The following is a 25,317-nucleotide window of genomic DNA, read 5'->3' on the forward strand; positions in this document are numbered from 1 at the left end:
TCAGGATCAAATTCTTCTAGACACTGTAGTAACTAATACACAATGAAATAATGGTCCTTGCCCCAGAAGAGTTTACAATCTCTAAAGAGCTTGTTTGAACAATTACATCTCCCTAATGAGGACGTGGTTCAGTCAGAATAAAATTTTCCCATAGTAGAAGGGGAATAGGTATAATTAGTATAAAGGTTATGTAACTTAATATTTTTAGATGCAAGTTGCTTTGTTTTTTCAAATATGTTGGATTTAAAATCCTTGCACTTTACTGGGAATACAACTGTGACGTGATAGATATAGGTTATCATGATGCTATCTAGGACTCACTTGTGGAACGGCACATGTTAGGTTATTTCATTGGAAACAATCCCCATTACATGAAAAACTTCAATGTTACTTAACTATTCAAGCTACAATGATAAGACACTGTTAGCAATAAATAGCATGTTATTAAAATATAGGGTGACAATTCAGTTTTTTCAGCACAATAAGAAAAAAATTACTTTGTATTGAACGAATTGCGATATTTAATACAGGATTTAATAGGAATCAAATGATCTGAATTGCATACTGAAAAAAATGTTTCAAAATAACACTGTGGAGCAGTCAGTTAAATTGCAATGCAATTTTGGCAGTTTTGAATTTTTCACTAAAACTTGTTGAATTTACAATTGTAAATGCTTTTGAATTTGACATACAACCAAATAACTGTAAAATAATATTAAAGCATGCTTCACATCTAATGTTAATTCAAGACTTTTATGACTAGAGAATGGAATTCTAAATCAGCTTCTAAATTACGTCACTTAAATGTTACTTGATGATATCCACTAACATTCTGCAAATATAGAGGCCAAAAGAAGGTGGAGGAAGAGGTTCAAAAAGAAATTGAAGTCTGCTGGCTTCAATTAGAAAAAGTCATTTTAGTTTTCTATGATTTTAAATTGCATGAATAATTGGTATAAGAAACCAGTTTTCACCTAACAAGGTGGAGACGAGCAACTTAAATATATGCCATTTACTAACTTTTTACTCAGTGTTCTGTTTATATGTTGGTCTGTTCAACACAAGAAATTGAAGGAAGAAATGTCAGTTTGTGAAGAATTTCCTATTCTTAGCTATTATAGCTATATATCATATCGCCAATTGAAACTTAAATTTTGATGAAACTGCCCCTAAGATGCTAAACCTTCATCTTCTAAAAGCAAGCTAAAAGAAAGCTGTCAGAATAATAAACCATTCAAGTTGCATGGTATTAATGAAAGGCTGTCAAGGAATCCAGTCCCTCAAATATATGCCATAACTCAATTTAAAGCAATTACACATTAATTTACATTAGTAAAACAAAAACATTTCTCTTTTCCTAGTTGAAGTTAAGTGTTCTTTTTCTGTGCTGTAAATCAGAGGATATGAAAGTTGCACACTTGGCTTTACCAAACAGAAGCTGCACTTAGCAATGTGCAGTTAGCATGTAGAAGCATCCTTGCACCTTGTAAATCAACATGCTGGTGATTGACTTTTTGTGCATAAGGAAACAATACCGAAATACATTGTGGCCTTTTCACCTGTCAAGACTCAACATGTGAAGTAACAAAAAATCTCTTGCATAGCTAGCTGTGGTCTTAATTATATGTCTCTAGAGCAAGTACAAAAATAGGCAGGAGTTGAGAGAGACTTCTGATAAAAGAAGCTACAGTTCTCAGTCTGATGAATCTAGTATAGGACGTCCTTGATGTTCTGCCTCAGACAGGAAGTCTCCTATTGCAAAGAGCAATCAGCTATTCAGGACTAGATTCAGAATGGCACTTGGTATGCTGATTAACATTCTTACAGTTGACAAAGTATAAACAGACGTCCCTAAAAAAATTTTAAAAAGAGGGCTTTTATGACTTAATGCAACATTAGGTTTTTATTTCAACCCTGGTAAATATACCAAGTGAAGCCCTCATGAAATCATAAATTCTTATCCACTAACTACTCTCTATGTGCTAGTATCTGTAGTCAGGAAAACTTGGGAAGGTGGAAGGCTTTCTTTTGCGTGACCCAGTATCATTCTTCTAATGGAAACAAACAGTCCTCACATTCATGATAGCATTATTTCTCAAGATAAAACAAGTATTATCCTTTCTTCTCACAATCAGTAAAGTCTAGTCCTTAGAAGAACTCATTTTTATATAGAAAGGAAGTTGCATCTTTTATAAGATCTTCTATTTAGTGCTCTGGCCATCAATGCACAAATTTACCATATTAATCAACAGTCTTTAGCCAAAACCGTATTTGGCAAAAGTTGACTTCTTGATGTTGTGCCTTAAGAATAAGGTGAAGAGGAAGGTATATACAACATACCTGTGAGCTAAGTGATGAAAAATAAAATTACAGGAAGTTTATTTGAGCTTACCTGAAAAATTCCTTTTTTTGAATAATTAAGGTCCGTTGAGCCAGTAGACTTTGGAAACACTGGGTTCATCTAGGAGAAGAATATCAAACGTGGCCTGCAAAGCCATTTTACCTGGTCCACAGGATGGAATATGGGGACAAGTCAAGTGTGAATTCACTGAATTCTCAGCTACAGAGCCCTTCTGGGTATGCGTTGGTGGGAAAATGAATGATGGCCATGTTAAACATGCCTCTGCTTACCCTGCCACCATTGGATCTGGATCTGATCCAGGAGACACTTTGCAGTCTGGATCTGGCCTGGGGACACAGTTGAGGTGGATGTCCTGATCTAGAGATGGAAATTGTCATTCAAGGGTCATAAATTTCATTGGAAGAAAGTATTTTTGCAATAGAAGCTAATGGCATGATTTTTGGTTCTACTTCTTAAAGTATAGTTAATATAGTCTCTAATTTAGGAATGGGGACATCCTGGCTGTGGAATTTGTCACAGGTAAGGAACATCAGAAAACAAGGCACTTCTCTGCTGCTAGTGAGCAACAGGTCTGCTTCTGTCCCAAGGCTCCAACCAGGCTAAAGTAACATGATAGATATTTGGACTTTTATTAGTAAAAGAAATTAATTTTTGAGGTAAGTTCAAATCTTCCTGTTGTAATGACATCTGCAGTGAATTGATGGCTTCTAAAAGAAGACAAATTGACAGTCTTAGAGACAGAAATCCTACGTAGGTCATCACCACAGATGGCAAAAGTGTAAACGGGTGAATGTATATCAGCCTTTTGCATGAGAGTTCACTTTTAGGAATAAAAGAAATTTCTATCTTCCATACTCAGAACAGCAGATGTTAAGATTTTCCTGGTTTTTAGATTTGTCTAATGTCACATTCAAAGCAGCCTGAATAAAATACCAGAGAAGTACCTGCCAGTGAAATAACAAAGAAGATACTGACAAAGCTTGCACTAACTCTTGTTTATTTTGTTTCTTGTTGCATCCCATCCTTGTATCTTTGGTTCTTTCTTTTTCTATAGTAGTCCCAGCTCATTTTTATAACTAGAGTATAAAAATAATGTCTGAATTCAGATCCACTACCAAACTATGATTAATGTCACAATTCTTTACTTTCATTATTTTGGAGGTAAAGCTAATAATTTTCCCATTAAATTTTTTTACATTTCTTAAGATGCAAGGTAATTTAGCTGTCTCAGAAGGCTCTAAACTTTAGCTGAGGTTGATAGAAAAATGGTACATTCTTGATTGCAAGCTCTATATAGTCTAAATTTTAGCATCAGTTTATAGTCTTTGATTCTAGTCAGAGTAACTTGCTTTTATAAAGGTACCTGTGGACCTAGCACTCTGTATGGATTCTTTGTGATTTAAACTTGCTGAGCAGTTAAAATAAATGCATGCTAATTATATATCCTGTTGCAAGAAGAAAAGGCTAGCAGATTTAAAAAAAGTTTGCTTCTGTTTTCATCCGTTGTGTTAACCGCACATATTTTTTTTTTAAGTAAAATCATATTTTTTTAAATTTTAAAATAAATATTTAAGTTTTTCCCATGTAAATAACCAGTATTTTCATAAACTCTGTATATTGCATCTAAGTATAATTGGCTAACTGCCTGGACCTTATTAGAAAAGGTGGGAGGGGAATTGGTCTGATGATTTTATGAATTCTGTGGTGTTAAAAAGTATCAGGTGTTCAAACAGGAGTTTTTAAAGAGCATTGTGGAAAGGTCAGAAATTCTTTGTACTGTCTTCGACTTTGTACTCTTTGTATATTTGAACGATCCCTCTTAGGAATTTTTTCATATTGCAGACTTTTTTTTGGTACATGAGTGGATTCATTAAAAAGCCTACAGATTTAGCTTTTAAAGGTGTCCTTCAAATCACTGTGCACAGGTCCTAAATTGTAAACTCTAATCGGGATTTGCCAGAGTTTGACATATTTTTATATAAATATATTTGGTTTAAGTGGCATCATTGCTTAGAACCTGGGATATCATGGATTTGTATTGCAATCATATGAATTATGAACATGTAAAATGTATACCATAATGTAGGATTAAGATTTCCTTTGCAAGAAATGCTTAACCTGTCAACATGCCTCCATTGCCACTACTATCAAAACCCACCATAAAACCCCTCAGAATCCATTCCTTTCCAAAACGTGATATACTTGATCCAATGCACCAAGTGCCCTCATGACAACTATATGGGTGAAACTAAAGAGCAGCTGTGTACCAGAATGAACTCTCACAGAAAAAATATAAAGGACAGAGACGTGTACACACCCCTGGGAGCACATTCCTAACAGAACAACTACTCTGTCTCTGACTTCTATCCTCGTGCTCAAGGCAAATCTATCTAACACTTCTAAAATGCAAACTTGGGAACAAAAATGTATCATATTATTCAGCACTGGTGAGGCCACATCTGGGGTACTGTGTTCAGCTTTGGGCCCCCCAATACAGAAAGGATGTGGACAAATTGGAGTGAGTCCAGTGGAAGGCAACAAAAATGGTGACGGGGCTGGGGGATATGACTTCTGAGGAGAGGCTTAGGGAACTGGGCTTTAGTCTAGAGATGAGAAGACTGAGAAGGGATTTAAGACTGAGACTAGCCTTCAACTACCTGAAGGGAGGGGCATTCAAAAGAGGATGGAGCTAGACCAGGGGCGAGCAATTATTTTGGGCAGAGGGCCGCTTACTGAGTTTTGGCAAGCCATTGAGGGCCGCACAACAGGCTACCCAGAGCAGATAACTATTAATTTTCTAAATTTTTAGGGGCCCTGCATCCAGATAGAATGGCCTGGTGGGCCGCATCTGGCCCCCAGGCCACATTTTGCCCACTCCTGAGCTAGACTGTTCTCAGTGGTGGCAGGTGGCAGAACAACAAGCAATGGTCTCAAGTTGCAGCAAGGGAAGTTTAGGTTAGATATTAGGAAGAACTTTCTCACTAGGAGGACCAACAGAGGAGATCATGCTCAGGGGCAATCAGCATGGGTTCGTCAAAGGCAGGTCCTGCCAGACCAACCTGATGGCCTTTTATGACCAAGTAACTAAATCCTTGAATGATGGTGTCGCCGTGGACGTAGTCTTTCTAGACTTTAAGAAGGCCTTTGACACTGTCTCTCACCCCATTCTCATCAATAAATTAGGCGACTATACCATTGATGCCTACACAGTTGAATGGATAAAAAATTGGCCAATGGGGCACACCCAGAGAGTAGTGGTGGACGGGTCATATTCAACCTGGCAAGATGTGAGCAGTGGGGTCCCCCTGTTTAACATCTTCATCAGTGACTTGGACGAGGGGGTTGAAAGCACACTGTCCAAGTTTACTGATGACACTAAGATGTGGGGCGAGGTGGACACACTTGAAGGGAGAGAGAGGCTGCAACTAGATTTAGACGGACTACAAAAGTGGGCAGATGAGAATAGGATGGGGTTCAACATAGACAAATGCAGGGTACTGCACCCTGGGAGAAGGAATCCACAGCATACATACAGGCTGGGGAGTTCCCCTCTTGAAAGCACAGAGGCAGAAAGGGATCTTGGAGACATTATTGACTCCAAGATGAACATGAGCGCCAATGCCAGACCGCAGCCAGCAACGCCAGCCATACCTTTTCATGCATCCAAAGATGCATCTCAAGCCAGTCCAGAGAGGTGATATTCCCCCTCTATGCGACATTGATCAGGCTGCAATTGGAGTACTGCGTTCAGTACTGGCGCCGCACTTTAAAAAGGATGTGGCCAGCCTGGAGAGAGTTCAGAGAAGGGCTAGCCATTTGGTGAGAGGGCAGCAGGACAGGCCCTATGAGGAGAGACTGAGGGGGGACAATATTTTACAGTTAGGGTGGCCAGAATCTGGAACCAGCTTCCTAGGGAAGTGGTCCTTGCCCCTACCTTGGGCAAATTCAAAAAGAGGTTAGATGATCACCTGTCTGGGGTCTTGTGAACCCAGCATTCATTCTTGCCTGTGGCAGAGGGTCAGGCTAGATGATCTGATCGGGACCCGTCTGACCCTAGCTACTATGGAAACACTGGAGCAGGTTACCCAGAGAGGTGGTAGAATCTTCATCCTTGGAGATTTTCAAGACTCAGCTAGACAAAGCTTGGCTGGGATGATCTAGTTGGGGATGGTCCTGCTTTGAGCAGATGGTTGGACTTGATGACCTCCTGAGGTCTGTTCCAACCCTCATTTTCTATGATTTCTATGAATGAAAGTTTAAATAAGCATTTCCTTATTTTTTTTAAGTTTAATGTTGAATGCCTACAGTGTAGTCAGGATACAGAAAACTTCACTTAAATTTCCATTCTCCCTTCAAAACTTGCCTTTTCCCACAGATCCTCAAATTATTCACATAATATAATTTAATTTAAGGCATTGGAGGCCATATGACTATGCCAGTTTATCAAACACTCAAGAAACTCCATAAACTAGTTTTCCTTGCTTTTCCTACCAGTCCTTTAGTCAATTTATCTTGTAAACTCTTCTGAGCATGCTCCATCTGTAGTCAATCTAAAGCACCACGTGTATGTTATAGGGAATGGACAAGCATATATTTTAGCTGCTTCAAAAATGGGGGGAGGGCATTGCTTTAGGAGCGCATATCGGCTATTGTGATGCAGCTGTTACGCTGCAGCTGTAATGTCTTCATGATTCTGTAGGAATAGAAGCTAGCTAAATAACTCAGCTTTGACCCTGAATGAAGAAGGGTTAAAGTTGGAGCAGTTTTGCTCTAGTTTTGTATTACTGTTGAGTTGTGCCAACATAGCAGTTGCATCATAACAGCTTTTATTGTTATTTTTATACTGATAATTATCAACCGTTCATGTACTCTAGAAGTTTTGCTTCCTGAATATATACATAGGTGATCCTCTGTGGAAGTGCTTGCTCACTAGTAACATTAGGACCATTCTAGATTTAATGTAAGCCAATACCATTTTATGATGACATAATAGTGAGCTAGTCACTATTGTTCAAAGACTACTGAAGACCACTGAAATCTTGAATTTGTTAAATCAATGCAAGTAAAGCTTGTTGCATTTTTAAATTTTACCTAGGAATAAATTGACTTCCAACAAGACTTATGATTGGTTGGCACTTATGAACATTTTACCCCTGGTCTATTTGAGTCTTTCACAAGTAATAACTGCTAGGTTTTTTTATGAGATGTTACTAGACATGTTTTGCTGTCTCCTTGTCTCATTTCCAGGTTAGCAATTATTATTAAAAAGGGTAATAATGCATTAGGTACTTCTTAAAATTAATTTCATGCAATTGAACAATATTCTCCATCTTAATGTTAGTTTCAGGAAAATCTTCACAATTATCATCCTCAAGCCTGCCAAAAAGAATCATACGAGCAAGGGCAGGCACACCTACACATCAGATAGTTCCAGCTTGTCTTTTTTGTGTTTTCCAGTAAAACCAGCATTTTTGTAAGGTTAAAAATAACCTTAACTCCATGTATTTGGGTATTGGCAGATAAGTTTATGTTCTGAGAGAGCACAGTGATTGGCTGTGAACAATGGCTGCATGTTGATGAGGTAAAAGGCTGGAGGAAGCAGCAGATAGCAGGGTTAGAAAGACCTGGCAGAGCAAGAAACTTTTGAAGATAACAATCATGTGGATTCCTGAAATTCTCTTATAGTCTGGAAGGAATCACTTGCTCAATTCCTTATGCTTGAGCAAGGACTGATCAGTTTTTAGACGGGGAAATACTATTCATAATTCTACTGTAGGATATAACCCAGATTTGGCATGTATAACAGGGTCCCAGTTGGCTCACGGTTCAACCCAGTCTATTCACATCTGAGATCAGATCCCACTCCAAATCTTTCTGATGGGGAGCAACACCAGTGGTTAGCTGCAGTGTATATCTTTTTTGTTTGAAGCGCTGTTAGATTTCCTGTTTCCTCAAGCTTCCATACCCTATATTAGGTTTACATTTTTAAAAAGAGTTAGCAATACCCTACTCTTCAGCAAAGAAAAAATAAGCAATTTCTTCACTTCAGCCAACTACTGTGTGTCCCATATATTTAAAGTATGCTCAGACAAGCTTTCCTTAGGGCTTGAAGATGCTTCTCATGCCCCTTTACACCTCACTTGAGTAGAGATGAAATTAGGCTAGTGTCAGCTTCAGTTGCAAAGACAACACTCTTCAGTTGGAGTCAGGTGGTTGGATTCAGCCTTTTATATCTATTATTCTTGTAGCCTTTACAAGAAAACACTCTTCAAGCAGGTAACCTATTTTCTCACACATGGGTGTCTGCTAGTTTAGACGTTCCTTGGGGTCACACCTTCAACACAAAGGATACAGCATAGATGATTTCTTTATCCGTTCTTCCTTCTTTGAAATAAAATTCCTTTTGTTGGACATCAATAGTACTCCACTTGGATCTGAGTATATATCTTCTCTCAGTTTAGACAGCAGCTTAATGCTTTCCAAAACAGGTGGCTGTAGCCTGTAATAAATTTCATTTCAGTCTGCTCGGAACTTCAAATACATTTGATTTTCGGTAAACAAAGGCTGTTGACCCACAGTAATCTAAGGATTCTTTTCTCCTTTTTGTCTTCTTCCACTGCGCGCTACTGAGTGTCCTGTCGACTGCTCCGTTTCATCACAGCCTCTACTGGCTTTTCTTCCCACCATAAGGCCTGTGTTGATGGCCTTAAAGTCACCAGCCAGCCACTTTTATTACCGAAAGAGAAAAACATATACTCTTAAATTGGAGCTAGTAGATGCATCATGTCATCCAGGCTTTGCAACATAAATAGTTTCCAAGAAAGTAAGAGAGAGATATGTGGAGGGAACCATTTTCTCCTAGATTTCAAGAGGCCTTAAAAGAAGTAGTGAAAAGGAGGATTTGAATGGAGTCTACCCAAAGTTATTCAAGGAAAAGAAGTTATTCAGAGAAAATACAGGGGATTCCCTTATATCACTCAACCTCTTGAATGCCTTTATTTCCCAAGAGTTACCAGAGATATTGGACACTAAAAATAAAAAGCAAGTCCCCTTCAATCAATATTGCAGCCACTTTTTTAATATATATATATGTATTTTTTTTTTTTTAGAAAAGGAGCTGTCCTAAATCAAAGTACAAGTACAACAAAGCAAAAACAAAATTACATAACACAAAAAAAATGAGTGGAAATATTTATGCTTAAAAATTAATTGTTTTTCAAAAATGGTGTTAACATGATTCATACCTGTGCCATGCAAATCATTTTGGCAATATGAAACAGCAGTACATTTAAGCTTTATTCTATCTAACTTGAGTCACTTCACTGAAGTGGTATACATTTACAGTGTTCTACAGGCTGTCTTCTTCAATTTTTTTATAAGGGAAACAGTTCCTTAATCTTGTATTTCCTTCCCAGAGATCACCATTTTTTTAAATCAATTATTCTTAATTTTTGCATATAATGTAACTAGGAACTGAGATTAGAATTTTCAAGCCTAGTGCCTAGTGAAATGATTCTCAATCATGGTGCTGGGAGATCTGGGCCATCCTGGGGTGCTGCCAGATCTGAAGGGTGGGAAATGAGCACAGGTTCAGGCTTGTTCCTTCCTGGACAAGCAATCTTCTACTTCCATTTGTAGGCCTCTCTGCAAGGAAGTAAGCACTGTCATTTATAAAGTAGTTTTTGAAATTTGGTGCCACTCAATTCACAAAATTTATGGAGGGGTGGCTCAAGTCCAAAAAGGTTGAGAACCATTGACCTAGTGTGAAGTCATTGTGGGTAAATAAGCTGAGCATCTCTGAAAATCAGATGCTTATTTAAATATCTAGCTGAATTTAGATAGCAAGGTTTAAGTACCCGAGTTTGAATATTTTTTGGACAAAGTTTTTTGATATTTCTTGCTGGAAATGAATATTGTTACAGCTAAGGGAGACTAAGAGAGACTGTACAGCTAAGAGAGACTGTACAGATAAGTCTCTTCAGGTCATTTGTTGTCCGGGTTGATGGGAGCATTGACTGAATGACTCCAAAAATGAATATATGAAATCTGTAATAAAGGTTGGACTTGTCTTCCAAAAGATCTGACACACTCTACTTAGATTTTGTCAACCAGCTTCATCTGAACAGAGAAGTGAGGCTTTTGACAAAGAAATGAATCATAAACTTGCCCAGGCTCCTTTATACTCTTCTCGAAGCACCTACCTCCCTGCCATCTCTCTTGTTTTTATGCATGTCTGTCCATAGAATACAGCATGAAGCAGTGTCCTCTTTCTTTCCAGTGTTTTTATCTCATCTCATTAATGGATCCAATTCTGTTGGTATCAAACTGGTGTCTCTGAGTTGCAATATTATATTTAAAAATATTTTTATCCCACTCTGTATAGATCTTCTGCACTTTAATTTACTCAGTTCATTTTTGTTTGGTTATCTCTGAGGTAGTTGCCTGAGTGTACCCTCAACTGAGGATGTGCTTTAGCAGCCCCTTTCAGTGAAGAAGGGGAATAAATTAGCAATAAATGTGCATGTACTGCTTGTTACACTCTTGTGTGTTGGAAGATAGATGTGAAAAAAAGAGTTTGTGATAGTTTTATGTCATTTTAGACTATTAAAAATAATGTCAGAGTCAAAGTATCTTTAGGTAGCCCGCCACAGTAGTAGCCCAATTTGTTCTCAGATGTTTTGATGTTGAGTATCTTATTGGTCTCTCATTTTGAGGGGAAGGTAGGGGGGTTGATAAATGAGTCCATATGAATGGCTAGATTCACTTTCCTAATTGGATTTAGGGAAAAGAAAATATATAACATTACAAACTAAATATATAATATTACAAGCTCTATAATATTACAAACTTACTAACTTAGTTTGTCACCTGATTTTGCTGGTTACAAGCTAGATAAACAGTAAACCAAACATGGCTGAAATCTTTAATTCCATCTTGTCTCAGAAAAAAAAACTGGGTTTCAGAAAACAGATGTTTTAATTACTTCACTTACAGTTTACTCCACAATGAATGTAGTTGATTTAGGGAAAGCATAGTTTCAACTGGCAGGTTGTTAGAGGTTACTGGGTAAATGGTTAAATATGTAATGCACACGCAAAGACTGCAATATGCAGCCTTTTGAGAGATTTACTTTGAAGTATAAACATTTTAATTGGATAAAGAGAGCATCGCTTTTAACTGGTGAAAATGGTTCTGCGCGTGGATGACTATGAAAAGCTGTTGACCCATAGCAATTTATCCCCTGTAGTCTTCAAACATTAAGTACAACTTTTTAAAACTTTCTTCTGAAATCTGGAATAATATCTTAACATGGGCCATTTTGTAAGACATTTCTCATTTTTTAAGAATATTTTCAATATAAATTCTAAGATGGAATGAAACATAAGTGTTTTGTTTCTGTCTGACTGAATGTTAAATTCAATGCAGAAATCAATTGACAATTCTAGGCTTTCATTCTAGACTGAAAAACTTGCCCTTTTTTACAGTGTTGCTTTCTTGGTATAGGTGGAGAAGTGTCAGATGGTTTCTAGACTCAAGGCACCTGTTCATGGAAGAATTCATTTAGGTTGAACAGGTTCACTAGCTTGCCAGCTCCAGTTGCAGACCCTGGTGATATGAAATTGCACAGCATAAGGTTAATGACAGTGGGTTAGAGAGGCTTCAAAGGGTTTGGTATGACCCCAGCATGCTTGGCATTCCTTTCTGCTGTGTAAAGGTTTGGAGTTGTCTCCTGAGGGTCCAGAGAGCATGCTCAGGGCAAGAAACCTAACTCTGTTGTAGGTTGCTCCTCCAGTCTTGCAGAGAGGGGAAGGTTGTCATGGCAATAAATCAGGAAGGATAACAGGCATATGGAAGAGAAATAAATTTTTTCTCTCCTCCTTACTGTACTCTATTCATGCATTAACAGAGGGAAAAGGGAGGCAGGTAAAATAGGTGCTGTGTAAGTATATTGTGCTATGTATTATAAACTACAGCACTGGAGTGTACTATTACAATCAGCCTCTTTGTCTAAAGCAAGACAGAAAACCTCTGTTCTTAGAGCAAAAGATTGTTCTGGGGTGTTTTATGCATGCTTTGCTGCTCTGTCCTAATAAGCATGCAGACATATAACATAAAGATAATCTAAGAATTGTCTTGCCACACAGGTATCCCTAGGTGGCTGTTAATTTTTGTATAACGTACTTCCTCCATGAGGCAGAGAAATCCAAAGGTGTTAGGCTAAAGGCAAGACCCAAATACAATGCGCTGTGGCATTCTTCTCTAAAGGATAGCTCTGGGTACCTGAAGAGTTGTTCTGGTTGTTTGTAAGTTAGAACACATTAGGAGGAGAATTGAAGGGTGGTGCTGAGCTTCCCCCAAGAATCCTGCTTTGACCAGAGGTTCAGCTACTAAACCAGGAGGGGAACTCAAGGTTGGGGCTCTGGATACAACCAAATCCTATACTGTGGGAATTCTGGCGTACTCATCAGTCAGGAAAGCAAGTCCTGAATGGGGATGGTCTTCAGCAGGACTTCCACTGCGCGTTGCATCTTTCACAGAAACATAACCTCTTTCAGTGTGCAGTTTGGGTGATTAACACAGCTATTAATGAATCTATATGTAGAATCACTTCTATAATATATTGTTTAATATAATAAAGGAAGGTTAATAGAATAAGGTTAAACGTAATAGAGGTACAATGAAATAGGCAGGACACCAGTGAAGACCTTCTTTGTTCATTGAACATTTTGTAAGGTATGTCTAGTTTGGCAATGTCTAGTTTATTGCTTTTTTTGGTTAAATATGGAGAAACCATCAGAGCAGATAGTGTACTATGAGGAAAAAAAGCAGTAGCACATCTACATAAAAATGTTAAGGTTGCACAGATAAGCACTTGAATCAGGAAATAAAATATGAATATTAAGATTGTTTGCAGTCTTAATTCTGCTCCTTATGTATGTGTGTTGTGATATAGTCTTATTACATGATATATATGGTATTTTTTTTAATTTATATAGGTTTTTCCCCATGACCTCAGAAAATCTGTATGCAGCGACCTGCATAGGCCCTCAATGGGGAGAGACTTCAAGGTAGTCAATATCTAAGGCTTTGTCCTCATACTGGTGCTTTTTTGTTGTTATCTTGCTTTATGGTGAGATGACGAAAGCACAGTTCATTGAAGACAAGTTTCCTGTAATTTTACCATGTGGTAGCTAGGTAAGGTCACCTTGTCTGTGCCTTGCTTAATTTAACTTAAGTAAAACTATGCTACTTTATCTCCCCTACCATTTTAGACTGGGATAAGCAAAGTGTATTAGTTCTTCTAAATGCACCTTTTTCTTAGCAGTGAAGAGAGCCTAAAGCACAGCTCCCTACTGCTTCTCCTAAGTAACGTCTCTAGTTGTAAGTAGTTGGCTTTTACTTTCTACATGGGCCGCTCAGTAGCTGGACACATGATTTTATAATGGAGCCTTTAATTCAGTTCCTTTGCATTTTGTAAGCTATGCACTAGTAATTCAACTCCTTACCTTCACTTAAGTTCATTTCAACAACAGGGACAAGAGAAGAGGCTTGCAGAAGAGGAGTTCTATCGTGATTAGAAAACAAATTGTTATTATACAAATTACACTTCTACATTCTTGGTACATTACCTTTAAATGGCTTGGTATAATTCATTGCCCTGTGCTTTCATGTTTACTTCAGGATAAATTTGTGGTTTGTTTTTTCCCTTAACTCACACCAAACCTATATATCCATTTAAATATGCAGAAGTGCAACCAATAAGTGTTTCTATATAATACTAGTGTTCATTCATCTCCCTACTGACTTTTTGTGTTTAATTTTAAGTCAAGAAAACTAACCTAGCAGTTGTAAGAGGTTTTTTTTTTCCCTTATAGAAATTTGATCTTCAACTCTAATTTCTTTCTGTATCTTTTCAGTTAATATAGCTAAAAATAATCTTTTACTTGAATCTATTGCAAAAATTATGTATAGGTAACTTAAATTTCTCTATCTAAAAATGTATTCCAGGGAGCAATCTACTCATATCTGTCTTAAGTCACCCATTTTTAAGTAATAGAGAAATTCATACCTTTTAGCCTTTTCTGCTAGCCATTGTTGTAATATATAAAGGATACAAAATTCCTGAGTGATGCTATCCATGTGGTAAACTGCATTTATTGTGTACTTTTAAACCACTGGCTTGCTCTCTTCCCATTAATTCATCTCTTCTGAGACTTACTCAGAGTTTAGGAATGCTAGACTAACTTCAAACAGCTTCCCTTTTTTTTCCAAATTGATCTGTCTCAAAAAAAAAAAAAAAAAAAATCACGTCTCGCCTTCCACTCAGATGAGGAATTTGTTTTCACAATTACTCTGACTCGACATGCAAGATGTTCCCTAATAAATAGTTGAATTAGTAACAAGTTTACAGTCGCAATTCTGCCTAGGTAGAAACAGGAACTTTTACCCGTTAGGAACGCAGCAATTCTGGCATTCCAGTGAGTGACTGGCTAGTAGACACAATGCATCCTAAGAGAGCTGACTAAACAATAATGAGGCTTTTTTCTTTACAGAAGGAGGCATCCTAAGTCTCTGTTTTTAAAGGTTTTTAATTTCATTGGTAAGATTTTTCTCTGCCTCTTAATATCTATATAGTTAGATTCAGACAGATTCTTGTCCAAGCCAGTGCAGAGCATTGGGAGAATGGTCTCAAAAGAGCAGCCGAGGATTAATTTTGACTGAAAATTTGGGGGGAGGAGGGGAGAGAGAAAAATCAGCAATAGAAATGGTGCCGTACTAATTGCTGTAGCTGTGCTAAGTGGATTAAATCGGAAAGAGCCAGTTTCAGCCCCAAAGTGGCCCAGAAATGGAGAAGAAAAAAGGTGGCTCAGATCCACCCCCCAACTTCCTCAGCTGCTTCCATTTTGAAGTCTTCACAGTTGATCTGGCCTACCTTAACTGAGGCACTTGGCTCTGTGTACAGAAGAATGTGAAAATTACTCCCATTTAAAAATAATCTGTAAAATGTTTCTTAAATAGTTATTCTGTTTAAATGTGTAGAATACACGCTACAGTGATGTTTTGGTGTTCTGCATAACACACTTACCAGAAATTCCTACTTGTACCACACCATTATTGTTCTTAATTCCTCTTTTGTATACACACCAATGAACATAAGCACTGAACTGGCTATTTCTAGAGTGGTCCGTCTCCTATTCAGTACCCTCCTTGGTATTCACCATTATTGTTTTAGAGATGCCAGAGAAAACCTCTCCAACCATTCTGTTCAATAGCCATATCATCCATGAATTTATCCAATCCCTTTTTGAAACCTAGCTATGCTATCTGCCTGAAAATGGATACATACCCCAGGGAGCCCTTGCCAACACAGCTGGAGTATTGAACCCACAACTTTGGACCCAGGAGGCCAGCAAGCTCACCCTGTACCACAGCTACAGGGCACAGCTGCATATTCACTGGACATAGGTGTGCAACATGCTCTTAATATACACCTCATTTCTTGCATTGAAATTTAAATTTTGCATTTAAGTATACACCACAAGTGCTTAGATGTTGATTGTATAATTCTATAATGAGACCATCCTAGAATTTCCCTACTCAGAAGTGTTCCTGCAATCAGAAATGGGATGTTGTTTCTTTGGTATGTTTTACTGTAATCTCTGTCCTTCTGGGGATTATACAGCTCTCCGGGTGATTTGTGTAATTCAATCTAGTCTTTCATTAGAAGTAATAGACAGTCTTAATTACAGAATGCCACATGACAAACTGTTAAAGGTGCTAGAAATGTTGCCAACAGGAAAAGGATTGGACATTGTGGATTTTTATTAATTAGGAGAGCTGGCACTACTGACTGGGAAATCAAATTTGTTTTGTGTCCACTGGAATTATGTTATAGAATTTTTCCCATATGTTGTGAATTGTAAGTTATAAGTGGTTTTTAAAAGACTTTTAAAAGTTACCTACTCAGATAAAATCTGCTGATATTGAATACATATAAAATGTATAAGGAATTTATTGGATTTTTCTCTCCTGTAGAAAGTTTTAGAACTGTTTTTCAATAAACTGTAGTATGTTGTAACATAACGAGTATGCTAATTCTGTGGAAGGAAGATTATCTGTTCCTCAGAATAAAAATTCATTTTAGACTGTAATCCTGGTGATGTTTTTCCAGATTACTGCATAGTAAGGTAGAGATATGGATAGGCACTTTATATGCACTGTCTACCCCTCTCCCACCACCCACCACAGCTGGGAAGTAGGGTTGTCCCTTGACTAGTGCTCATTTGGAAGAGCAGCAGAGTAAAACTTGCAGACTCCTAACTAGTTTCACTGCTGTTCAATATTTTGCAGTCTTGTCAGTTTCCATCTGCTGCTGTCTGGAAAACTAACAGAAGCAGCAAACCCTAAAATGACTTGGAGAATGGAAGAAAATGCAAATTTCTACTAATGTCTTATTGATGAAAACCTATATGGCAATTCTGGAAAACTGGATTGGTTTTAGTTCTATGCAGAGACAAAGAAAAGTTAATGAAAGAGTACATCTCTAGAAACTTGCCTGGGTATTCATACAGAATGAGGACCTGCCAAGTTGAAAAGTATTGGAGAAAAATGTTAATTTAGGCAGATGAGACCCACACCAAAGCTCAATTAAAGAACATTTTTCCAGCCCAAAGGACAAGGGGAATAGCCTACCAGATATACAGACATCATTAAAGTGTTATCATCTGCCAATACATAGCTTTCCCTGTAATTAGAACAGGAAGCAGAATGTCTTATATTTAATGTAAATAATACCTGAGATATTCCAAGTTTCTGCTGTGTGGTAAATGCTGGCAAATGTTGATTCTTTGAGTTAATATGAGGGTCATGATTAAAGTAAAGAAATTAACAGATAAGTCCATTTTTTTTAATTGTAAGAGAGTACCTGATAGTCATTAAGCAGGGAGAATAATAAGGAAAAATTTACAAGAGAATAAAATGGAAAAGAAAATGGTACCACATTCCTTCACAGTAACCTCTAAGAAAACTCTTGGTTACCTTACTGCATCACCTAGGACCACATGTCATTTTGTTCAAAGGGTGCATTTGCGTCCACCATAAGATTTATTTTGTCTGCTTTAGGTTAGGGATACTGGCTTTTCCATGTTGATTCCTGTAAATTTCTTCTGACAGCTAAAAGTACAGACACATGCGCACAGACATGCTCGTGTACATACACCCTACTTACCTGAAGCAGGTTTGCTGATGTACATGTAGAAGTAAAGCCTTGGTTCTAAATTACTCCATTAGGCATTTTTTAAGTCTGCATAGAAATGGTATCTTTGACTTGCTTCTTATCCTGACAGTTTGTGTTAACTTTTTTTACTGTAACTGGTTATTTCTTTAGCAGAGAACCTAAATTCCCTATGTGCACCCAATGTAGCGGGTGTATTTACCCTTCCCCCTCCCACAGCTGCTTCTCCTGAGATGTATTAGAGTAGGAGGAGAGTAACAGTCTCCTGAGACGTGCAGCTTTGTTCACATCTAAAGTATAACGTCGATGCTGGACCGTTTTGTTCTCATAAAATATACAGCACTGAGGCTTAATGGATAATGGCATAAATTCCAAGATTTGATGGGCATACCTTATAGTGATCAGAAAAGCCACTTTCAATGAGAGTCAGTAAAAGAAGTAAAGCTTCCTTGAGGACTCAAAGTGCTTATTGGTCAGAGAAACGGAGAAGCCATGTCTAGAAACCACAGCTGTGTTAAGAGTCTGTATGTGTATGCTTTGGTATAATGGTTATGCTGCCTTCTACAGAGTCTGCAAAGTGCTTATTATACCTTGAGTGCTATTATCTGAATAATACATTACATAAGAAAACAAAAAGGTTGAGATACCAAGTTGAATGAGCAATATGTTGATAGAGTTGGGATGAGGTTTTTTTTTTCGCCCTCTCTTTAAAGATGTACCTCCATTATTTACCGTAGAATGTCCTTTGTACTGCTCCTTTCAGTTCCAGTGGTACCAAATAGGAATGTCTGGTGAGTACTTTAAAGCCCCTGTACTTAGGATGCTCTGCAGCTATTTTTTCACATGTAACCAACAAACTTTATAACATGGTGTTCTGAAGAAGCTGGAATCTACTTTGTGGCGTTTTCTTTCCATGGGACAGGATTACTGCTTGTCTGTCTTGGTTCTTGCAAGGATTCACATTCATTGAAAAGGAGGCCCATAAGTTGTGAGCAGACGTTATCATGTCCATACCATAATCCCTTTTGAAAAGCATATAGGGGAGAAAAAGGCATAGCATAGAGGAGTTTGAAGATTCAGGAGGTTGAGATATTTGCTTCTGTGGGCCTGAGGAAAAATCTGTATATTTCCAATGTGAAAAAGACCATATCCAGTTCAGTTTGCTATCTGGAATAATGAATCGTCTCATGGCTGCTTTGTCTCCCTTTGGTTAGACACTGCTGTTTTCCATGGATAGGTTCTTCCTTTAAGTTCTTTTCTGAGAGGGTCAGTGAATGTATATTTTCTAAGTTACACTTTGTTAGATTTTTCAGCCTGTAGCTCAAAGGTTTTTTGTTATTGTTTTTGACCTTGGCTCATGGGATTGCAAGAGAAAGATCCTGTCTTGGGAATCCGTGTCAGATATGTCTTGCTTTGATTTGTTGATCTCCTATTCTGCCACTGATGACTTCTGTGCCATTGGGGCAAGTCATCTGATTCTCTGTTTCCATCTGAAAAATGGGAAAAGTATTATTCTGCTTAAGAAAGATACATTGAGGATAAATCAGTAAATTCTCCAGAGGCATTTAGATACTGCAGCAATGGGGACTATGTAATTAATAGTTTATGGACAGTAACCAAGGAATGTTCTGACACTGTGACTCTTCTAATGCACAAAAGCAAAATTTTAGTGTGATATGGAAGAGGGCTGCAAAGTTTAAGAAGATGGACGCTTAGGGTGCTTAGGATGCTTAGGACGCTATAGATGTGCTCTGGGAAGTTGGGGAGGGGGGTCGCTTTAATTACTGCAGCTCCAATAGCCATGCTAATTAAAGCATCTGGAACATCACATGTATCAGCGTCCCCATGCAGAAAAATGGTGGCAGGGCACTTTGAACTAAAGCTCATTGAACAAGCTTTAGTTTAAAGTGCCCTGTCTCCATTTTTCAGCATGGAGACGCTGATACACGTGATGCTGGAGTCTGCTGGAGTGCAGTAATTAATTACCACACTCCAGCAGAGTCAACTAATTGAGTCTTCTCCGATGCGCTGTAATTATAGTGTGTTGGAGAAACCTCCTTGAATGTGTATAGGAGCCCTTAGCAGCCAGTTTTGGAGCAGATTCCTGCATTTATCAGCCCTCATAAATGCTAACTGATAGGATGGATAGAAATTCCAAGCAAGGGCAAGGCACTGTTCCTTTGGAGAATCCCAGTGACATGCCCCTGCACCCACCCTTTCCCGTTCTAGTAGGCAGTTAGGTTAAAAATAACAAAAGAAAGTTCTTTTTACCACAGTCTGTAATTAAAGTGTGGAACTCATTGCCACAAGATGTTGGAAGCTGATAGTTTCACCAGCATCAAAAAGGGATTGGACAAATTCTTGGAGGAAAGGATTATCAGTAGGTATTGAGCATGGGAGTTAGGGGCACAGCCTCTGAATCAGAGCTTCCTAGACTCTAAATGCTAGAGGCTGCAAGTGGGAGAGAAACTGTGGGAAAACTCCTGGTCATATCTGTTCACGCCCCCTTGCAGCATCCATTCTGTACTGTAAGATACAGGACACTGGGCATGATGGTCTGACCCAGTAAATGGCAATTTTTGTTACGTAAATGTCAGATTCTCCCTGAGCACTGTCCTAAAACACTCTGCACTGCACCACTAACATTTTATAGTGAGCTTGGCATCCAGCACATTTTTTAACCCTGATTGATTGATCAGTTCCTCTTTATAGCCATAGAAACTGATGTTTCTCATGATCTGGAATAACTAAAAACATCTTTTGGGGGAAAATGTGGGAGGTGTACTCTTAGTTTTTCTTCAGGTTTTACTATAGTGTAAGAAAAAAACCTTGAGAAGTATGCATGGCTGTGGGGTGGGCAAACAAAAGCAGAGGAAATGTGAATCTTCTAATGTTAGGGGTTTGGGGGGGGGGGGGGGGATGTAAACCTTAAACCTCCTTTTAAAATAGGGAGATTTTGAAGGAGGGAGGGTAGGAAGAGAAAGCACAGAATATACAGTGCGTCGGGAGAATTGCATTCCCTGGGAAACCTAGACACATTTCTTGAATTTTACAGATTAACCCCTATGTAACACATTCATGTTTTCAATCTATGTTACATAATTTTCTGATTTGACAAACCAGTTGCTGCTACCGTTCAGCAACCGGGAGGCATTTTGAACCTCATTGCTTGTAAAGAGGGAGTATATTTTCAAATTATTTTAACATTAACTTCACTTTTTAAGTACTAATTTGGGGCCATTGAATGCACTAATGTAAAGGTCCAGTCAGCTTGCCAGGGGCTACAGTGAAACTGTAATGAGTAGAATTGAGTGGGGGTTTTTTGCTGTTGTTCCAGCTAGAAAATTCTGAAGTATGTTCCACTGGAAAAAAAATATATATATACATACTACTACTGCATAGTATATGATATATCTGTGTGTATAAAGGTTTTAGCAATATTCCAGTAATACATATATATATAGTACTATTATCGTAGTGTGTGTGTGTGTGTACATGCACTCACATACACACTACGATAGTAGTACTATACACACACACACACACACACACACACACACTATTGGAATATTGCTAAAACCTTTATATTTAATGTGTGTGTATATAAAAATAACATGCATATATGTAAGTGTGTGTGTGTGTGTTTGTGTGTGTGTATGTATATGTGTGTGTGTAATATATAGATATAGGTTTTAGCAATATTTCATCAGCCTACAAGTGTACTTTGAAAAATAAAACACTGTTTTTTGGGGTTTCTTTTTTTTAAAGGAAAAAGCCAGTGGGTTGGAGGGGGCTGTAGGTACGGGGCTATTTAATTTCCTGCCAAAGTCCTTCCTCTGCTCTGTGCTTACAGGCTCCCTGGAGCTGAGCACCATATAATTGATGTGCAGCCTGCATTGCTGAAGCTTGGACTGCACCATTCTGCGAGCGAGGGAAGATGTAATCTGATCCCTCTGCTGCGAAGGGAGGAATCGGTTCAGTCAAGGCTTTGACAGGGCAGAGTCTCCTCCAATAATCGTCCCCCTCTCTCTCATTATTCCCTCAAGTTCTACTCCGTCAAGCTGCATGTATGTATGCGTGTCCTAGGAAGCGGCTTGCTACTGAGCTTCGTTTGCCTTTACGGTGGAGTTTTGCTGCTGGTTCTGCTGCCTAATCTTCCTTTTCTGACGTGCCCGAGCATGTCCACATTAGAGTCTGTGACATACCTACCTGAAAAAGGTTTATATTGTCAGAGACTACCAAGCAGTCGGACGCACGGGGGCACAGAATCGCTGAAGGGGAAAAATACTGAAAACATGGGGTTCTACGGCACTTTAAAAATGATTTTTTACAAAGTAAGTAATCTGTTGGGATTTTTTCCCCTCTTTTGCTTGTGTGCGTGTGTGTGTCGATGAAGAAAAAAATCTGTATCATCAGAGATGGCTGCAGTATCCTCTTTTTTGGTGGGTGGCTGGATGCCTGACATTCTGCTCTGTACGATGAATGAAGGCAAATAATGAAATGGCTAAATGAGATGCAAAAGGCTTTCATTTTAGGCATCCAAAGAAGTAATATATCTTAATCTGAGAATTTTCAGTCAAACTGCTTCACTCCTGAAATGCAGCTTAGCTGTACATTAACAGGAAAGCATTTTATGTATATAGTGTTTTTTTTCCGGGGATCTTCTATCTTTTTTCCATATCACGCAGGCTTTATTTGATTTTGAATGTTACTTAACATGCATGCACTATAAGAGTAACATATGGTTGATAAATGCATGTAAATGCAGTGTGCTATGGAAGACTTTGGTACCGCTCAGTGTTGTTCCTGGTAACGATGCAGAATACAGTTGATTTTTTTTTTCACTGCAAGACCAGTTATTTCAATAAATCAACAGTGTCTAAAGACTCCATGATTCATATTTACAGGAAAATATTTCATACGAACGTTTACTTGAGGATTTCTGATGTAAGGTTTTAGTTGCATGAATATCTTCTTAAAATCTAAATTTGACACTAGATCACTCTGCTGGAAACAAAGTTTTATCTTAGTGTGCTACATGGCAATTGTGTCAACATATTTGCTAGGTATTTTCTCAGATGCTCGAAGCCCGTATATGTCAGACCTGATTGGAATAGGTGCAAAAGTTTCCTACAGTAATTGAGAAAACAAAAATTTGGACAAGTCATGATAAGGTAAATACAGGACTGCATGTTGCTTTAGATGGTCTCTTAATCGGTGGAAGAATAAATGAATATATATGGGGATATATCTATCTGGTTATGCTATTGCTGGCATTACATTTCTTATATGTAACAATTTGCTCTTTTGAAAAAGTAAATCTCCCTCTCTTTTGAGAGAGGGAACTAGAAAAGGTACATAGCCATTGGTGCAATGATATTCTCTCAGGAAAATGAGTTTAATGTTTAGCTCAAATTAAAAACTTCTGTTATCATGAAAAGCCTTCCTTCAGATTCCTACCATGAGCTTCCTCCTTGATGATATAGCAAAATAAATTAGATTTATGCTTCCAGTGGGTCTTTGCTGGCTTTCTCCTGTACAATGATAAAAGATGGTCTCCATTAGTCTGTGATGCTTAGAACATTGTGGATTTTTTTTCTCCTCTTTTTTTGGGGTGGAGTGATATTAGCAGGGTTGTTTTCTGTTTTGTTTTGAGGTGTGGGGGGAGACTTCTGTTTAATGTTTGCATGGTGACCTGCTGTGTTGTCCCATGTGAGGCATGGGCAAGAAAACAAGGTTAGCTATAAAGCAAGCTTCTTGCTGTGCATGGTTCCCCCTTCCTTCCTCTTTCCCCCTTTGGTAAAAACAGAATGGGTAACCTTAGTAAACCTTTCTTTTGTACCTGTTCATGGATCAAAATTAAACTCTTCAGTGACTTGTTTTAAAATTATATGTAAATATCTAACTATATGAAATACAACATGTTTCTGTGCATTTTAAAGCTTTTGCAAATCCAGCTCATTTGAGGCAGGTAGACTGGTACAATAAATGGTTAAATCTAAGCACAAAGATTACATTTTTAGAAAACCTAAAACTATTTAACATCGTATTAACCTAAAATCATATATCCTAACATGAAATTGAAGAAATAAAATCATTGACAAATTTAAAGTTTGAATTTTGTTGCACAGGTAGTTTTTGCATTCTGCAGCCAATAGTACTACTAATAGATAGAACATTTTCCCTACCTTATCTTTAAAAAAGAAAACCTTCATTTAGCATAAAATGATTTTTAGCTTAGTCCAGAAATTTGTGGTTTAAGATTACTGGCATATGCAGACAGTAATCTGTACTTGTCTGGCAGGATGAATCTGACTTTCACTGGTTTCAGTCTCCTTGGTAATTTTTGCAGACTTGATTTTCCTTTTTCCTTTTAACAGTTGCCCTGCTTATTATTTGTTTTTTGATCATATCTAATTGTGGGTGACATTCAGGATTAAATTTCTTTTTCATCTTTACCCCTTTTGGAAAAATGTTAGTGTCATCTTTGTCAGTTTTACTGCAGTTTCATAAATATTTGAAACCTTAAATTAAAAATGTTAAGATAAGTCTTTGGCATTTTTTTCTTTAGCTTTTTGTTTTAAAATACTAAAATATACATTTGGTGTTCAATGCAGGGGAGCTACCCAACATTTAACCCTTTGTTATAATAGCTATGGAAGTAGAATAATAGGAGAGGTATTTTGTTTTGTAGAGAATATACAAAGACTAATTCTGTAAATACATTTTTACATGCAGTTTTTTTAAATTGAAACTTTGAAACCAGTAGTAAGATAGTAGTTTTAGTTGTCTGAGTCCACAGTAGTAATGATATTATACGTCATTTGTATAAAAGGTACGTTATTAATAAGTACTGCTTTGTTTTATTATTGAAGTCAGAAACATTAATGGAAACACCTTATTAAAACTGAGTATTGATGTTAAAAGGAAAAAATTATTAATTTTAGGTATTACCTGCATGACTCATGATGGTGATATAACTGAAACTGCACTCTTGTTATTATTTATTCCTGTTTCCCTGCCTCTGTCTTGCAGATGAAGAGAAAGTTGGACCATGGCTCTGAGGTTCGTTCTTTCTCTCTGGGAAAGAAACCCTGCAAAGTCTCAGAGTACACGAGGTAAGTAAATGTAATACTATATCATCTGGTCATGATTTTTATTTACTTCAGTCTTTCCAGCTGCTCAGCCTGAATCAGAGGTCCTCTCAAAAGTTAACACTGGAGAAGGAAATGGGTAGTGATAACAATATTAGCTTGTATTTCAGGTGGTTAAACCTATGGAAGCTGAAGAGTTTTAACAGAGTAGATAAAGTTGTGCTGCTTTTGTGTTAAGATTTTCATTTAATTCTTAATATATGCCAATCTATTTAGGGACTTCCAGAGACCTCAACACCTCCTACGGAATAAGTGTGAAATCAGTCAGGTTTTAAAAGGGACGTTATGATAAGAAGAAAACACCAGCTATTACAAAATATGATTAAAAGTATCACTTTGCTATGGCAACTGGAATACTAGAATGGAAATTTATGTAGGCAGTACAGACCATCTGGTCCTAAGCAAGTAACACATACATACTTGCTACCTACAATATAAAATTATTAAGGGACCTGTTCTACTCCCTTCTTGGTGTTGAATGCTACTTCATTGCACAAATGATTCCAGTTATTTCACTGAGACTCCTTACAGAATAAGCATTGCACGGCATGAGTAATGATGGTAGA

The 25,317-nt window shown here is 37.7% G+C and overlaps 1 protein-coding gene across 3 annotated transcripts in view; it reads left to right on the plus strand.

Annotated features, from left to right (window-relative positions):
- The window catches only part of FBXW7 (F-box and WD repeat domain containing 7), a 279,170-nt gene that overhangs the window by 217,825 nt on the left and 36,028 nt on the right, over positions 1-25,317 (plus strand). For 2 of the 3 annotated variants that reach the window (XM_059721977.1, XM_019481498.2), the window contains one exon: positions 24,633-24,715. In XM_059721977.1, coding sequence (XP_059577960.1) covers positions 24,633-24,715 — 83 coding nt within the window. Of the gene's footprint in view, positions 1-21,563; positions 21,932-24,632; positions 24,716-25,317 lie in introns of those variants that run through there. The other variant, XM_006273079.3, reaches the window with a different exon arrangement.

The sequence above is a fragment of the Alligator mississippiensis genome, chromosome 2, assembly GCF_030867095.1.
Source record: "Alligator mississippiensis isolate rAllMis1 chromosome 2, rAllMis1, whole genome shotgun sequence".
Classification (NCBI taxonomy): Eukaryota; Metazoa; Chordata; order Crocodylia; family Alligatoridae; genus Alligator; species Alligator mississippiensis.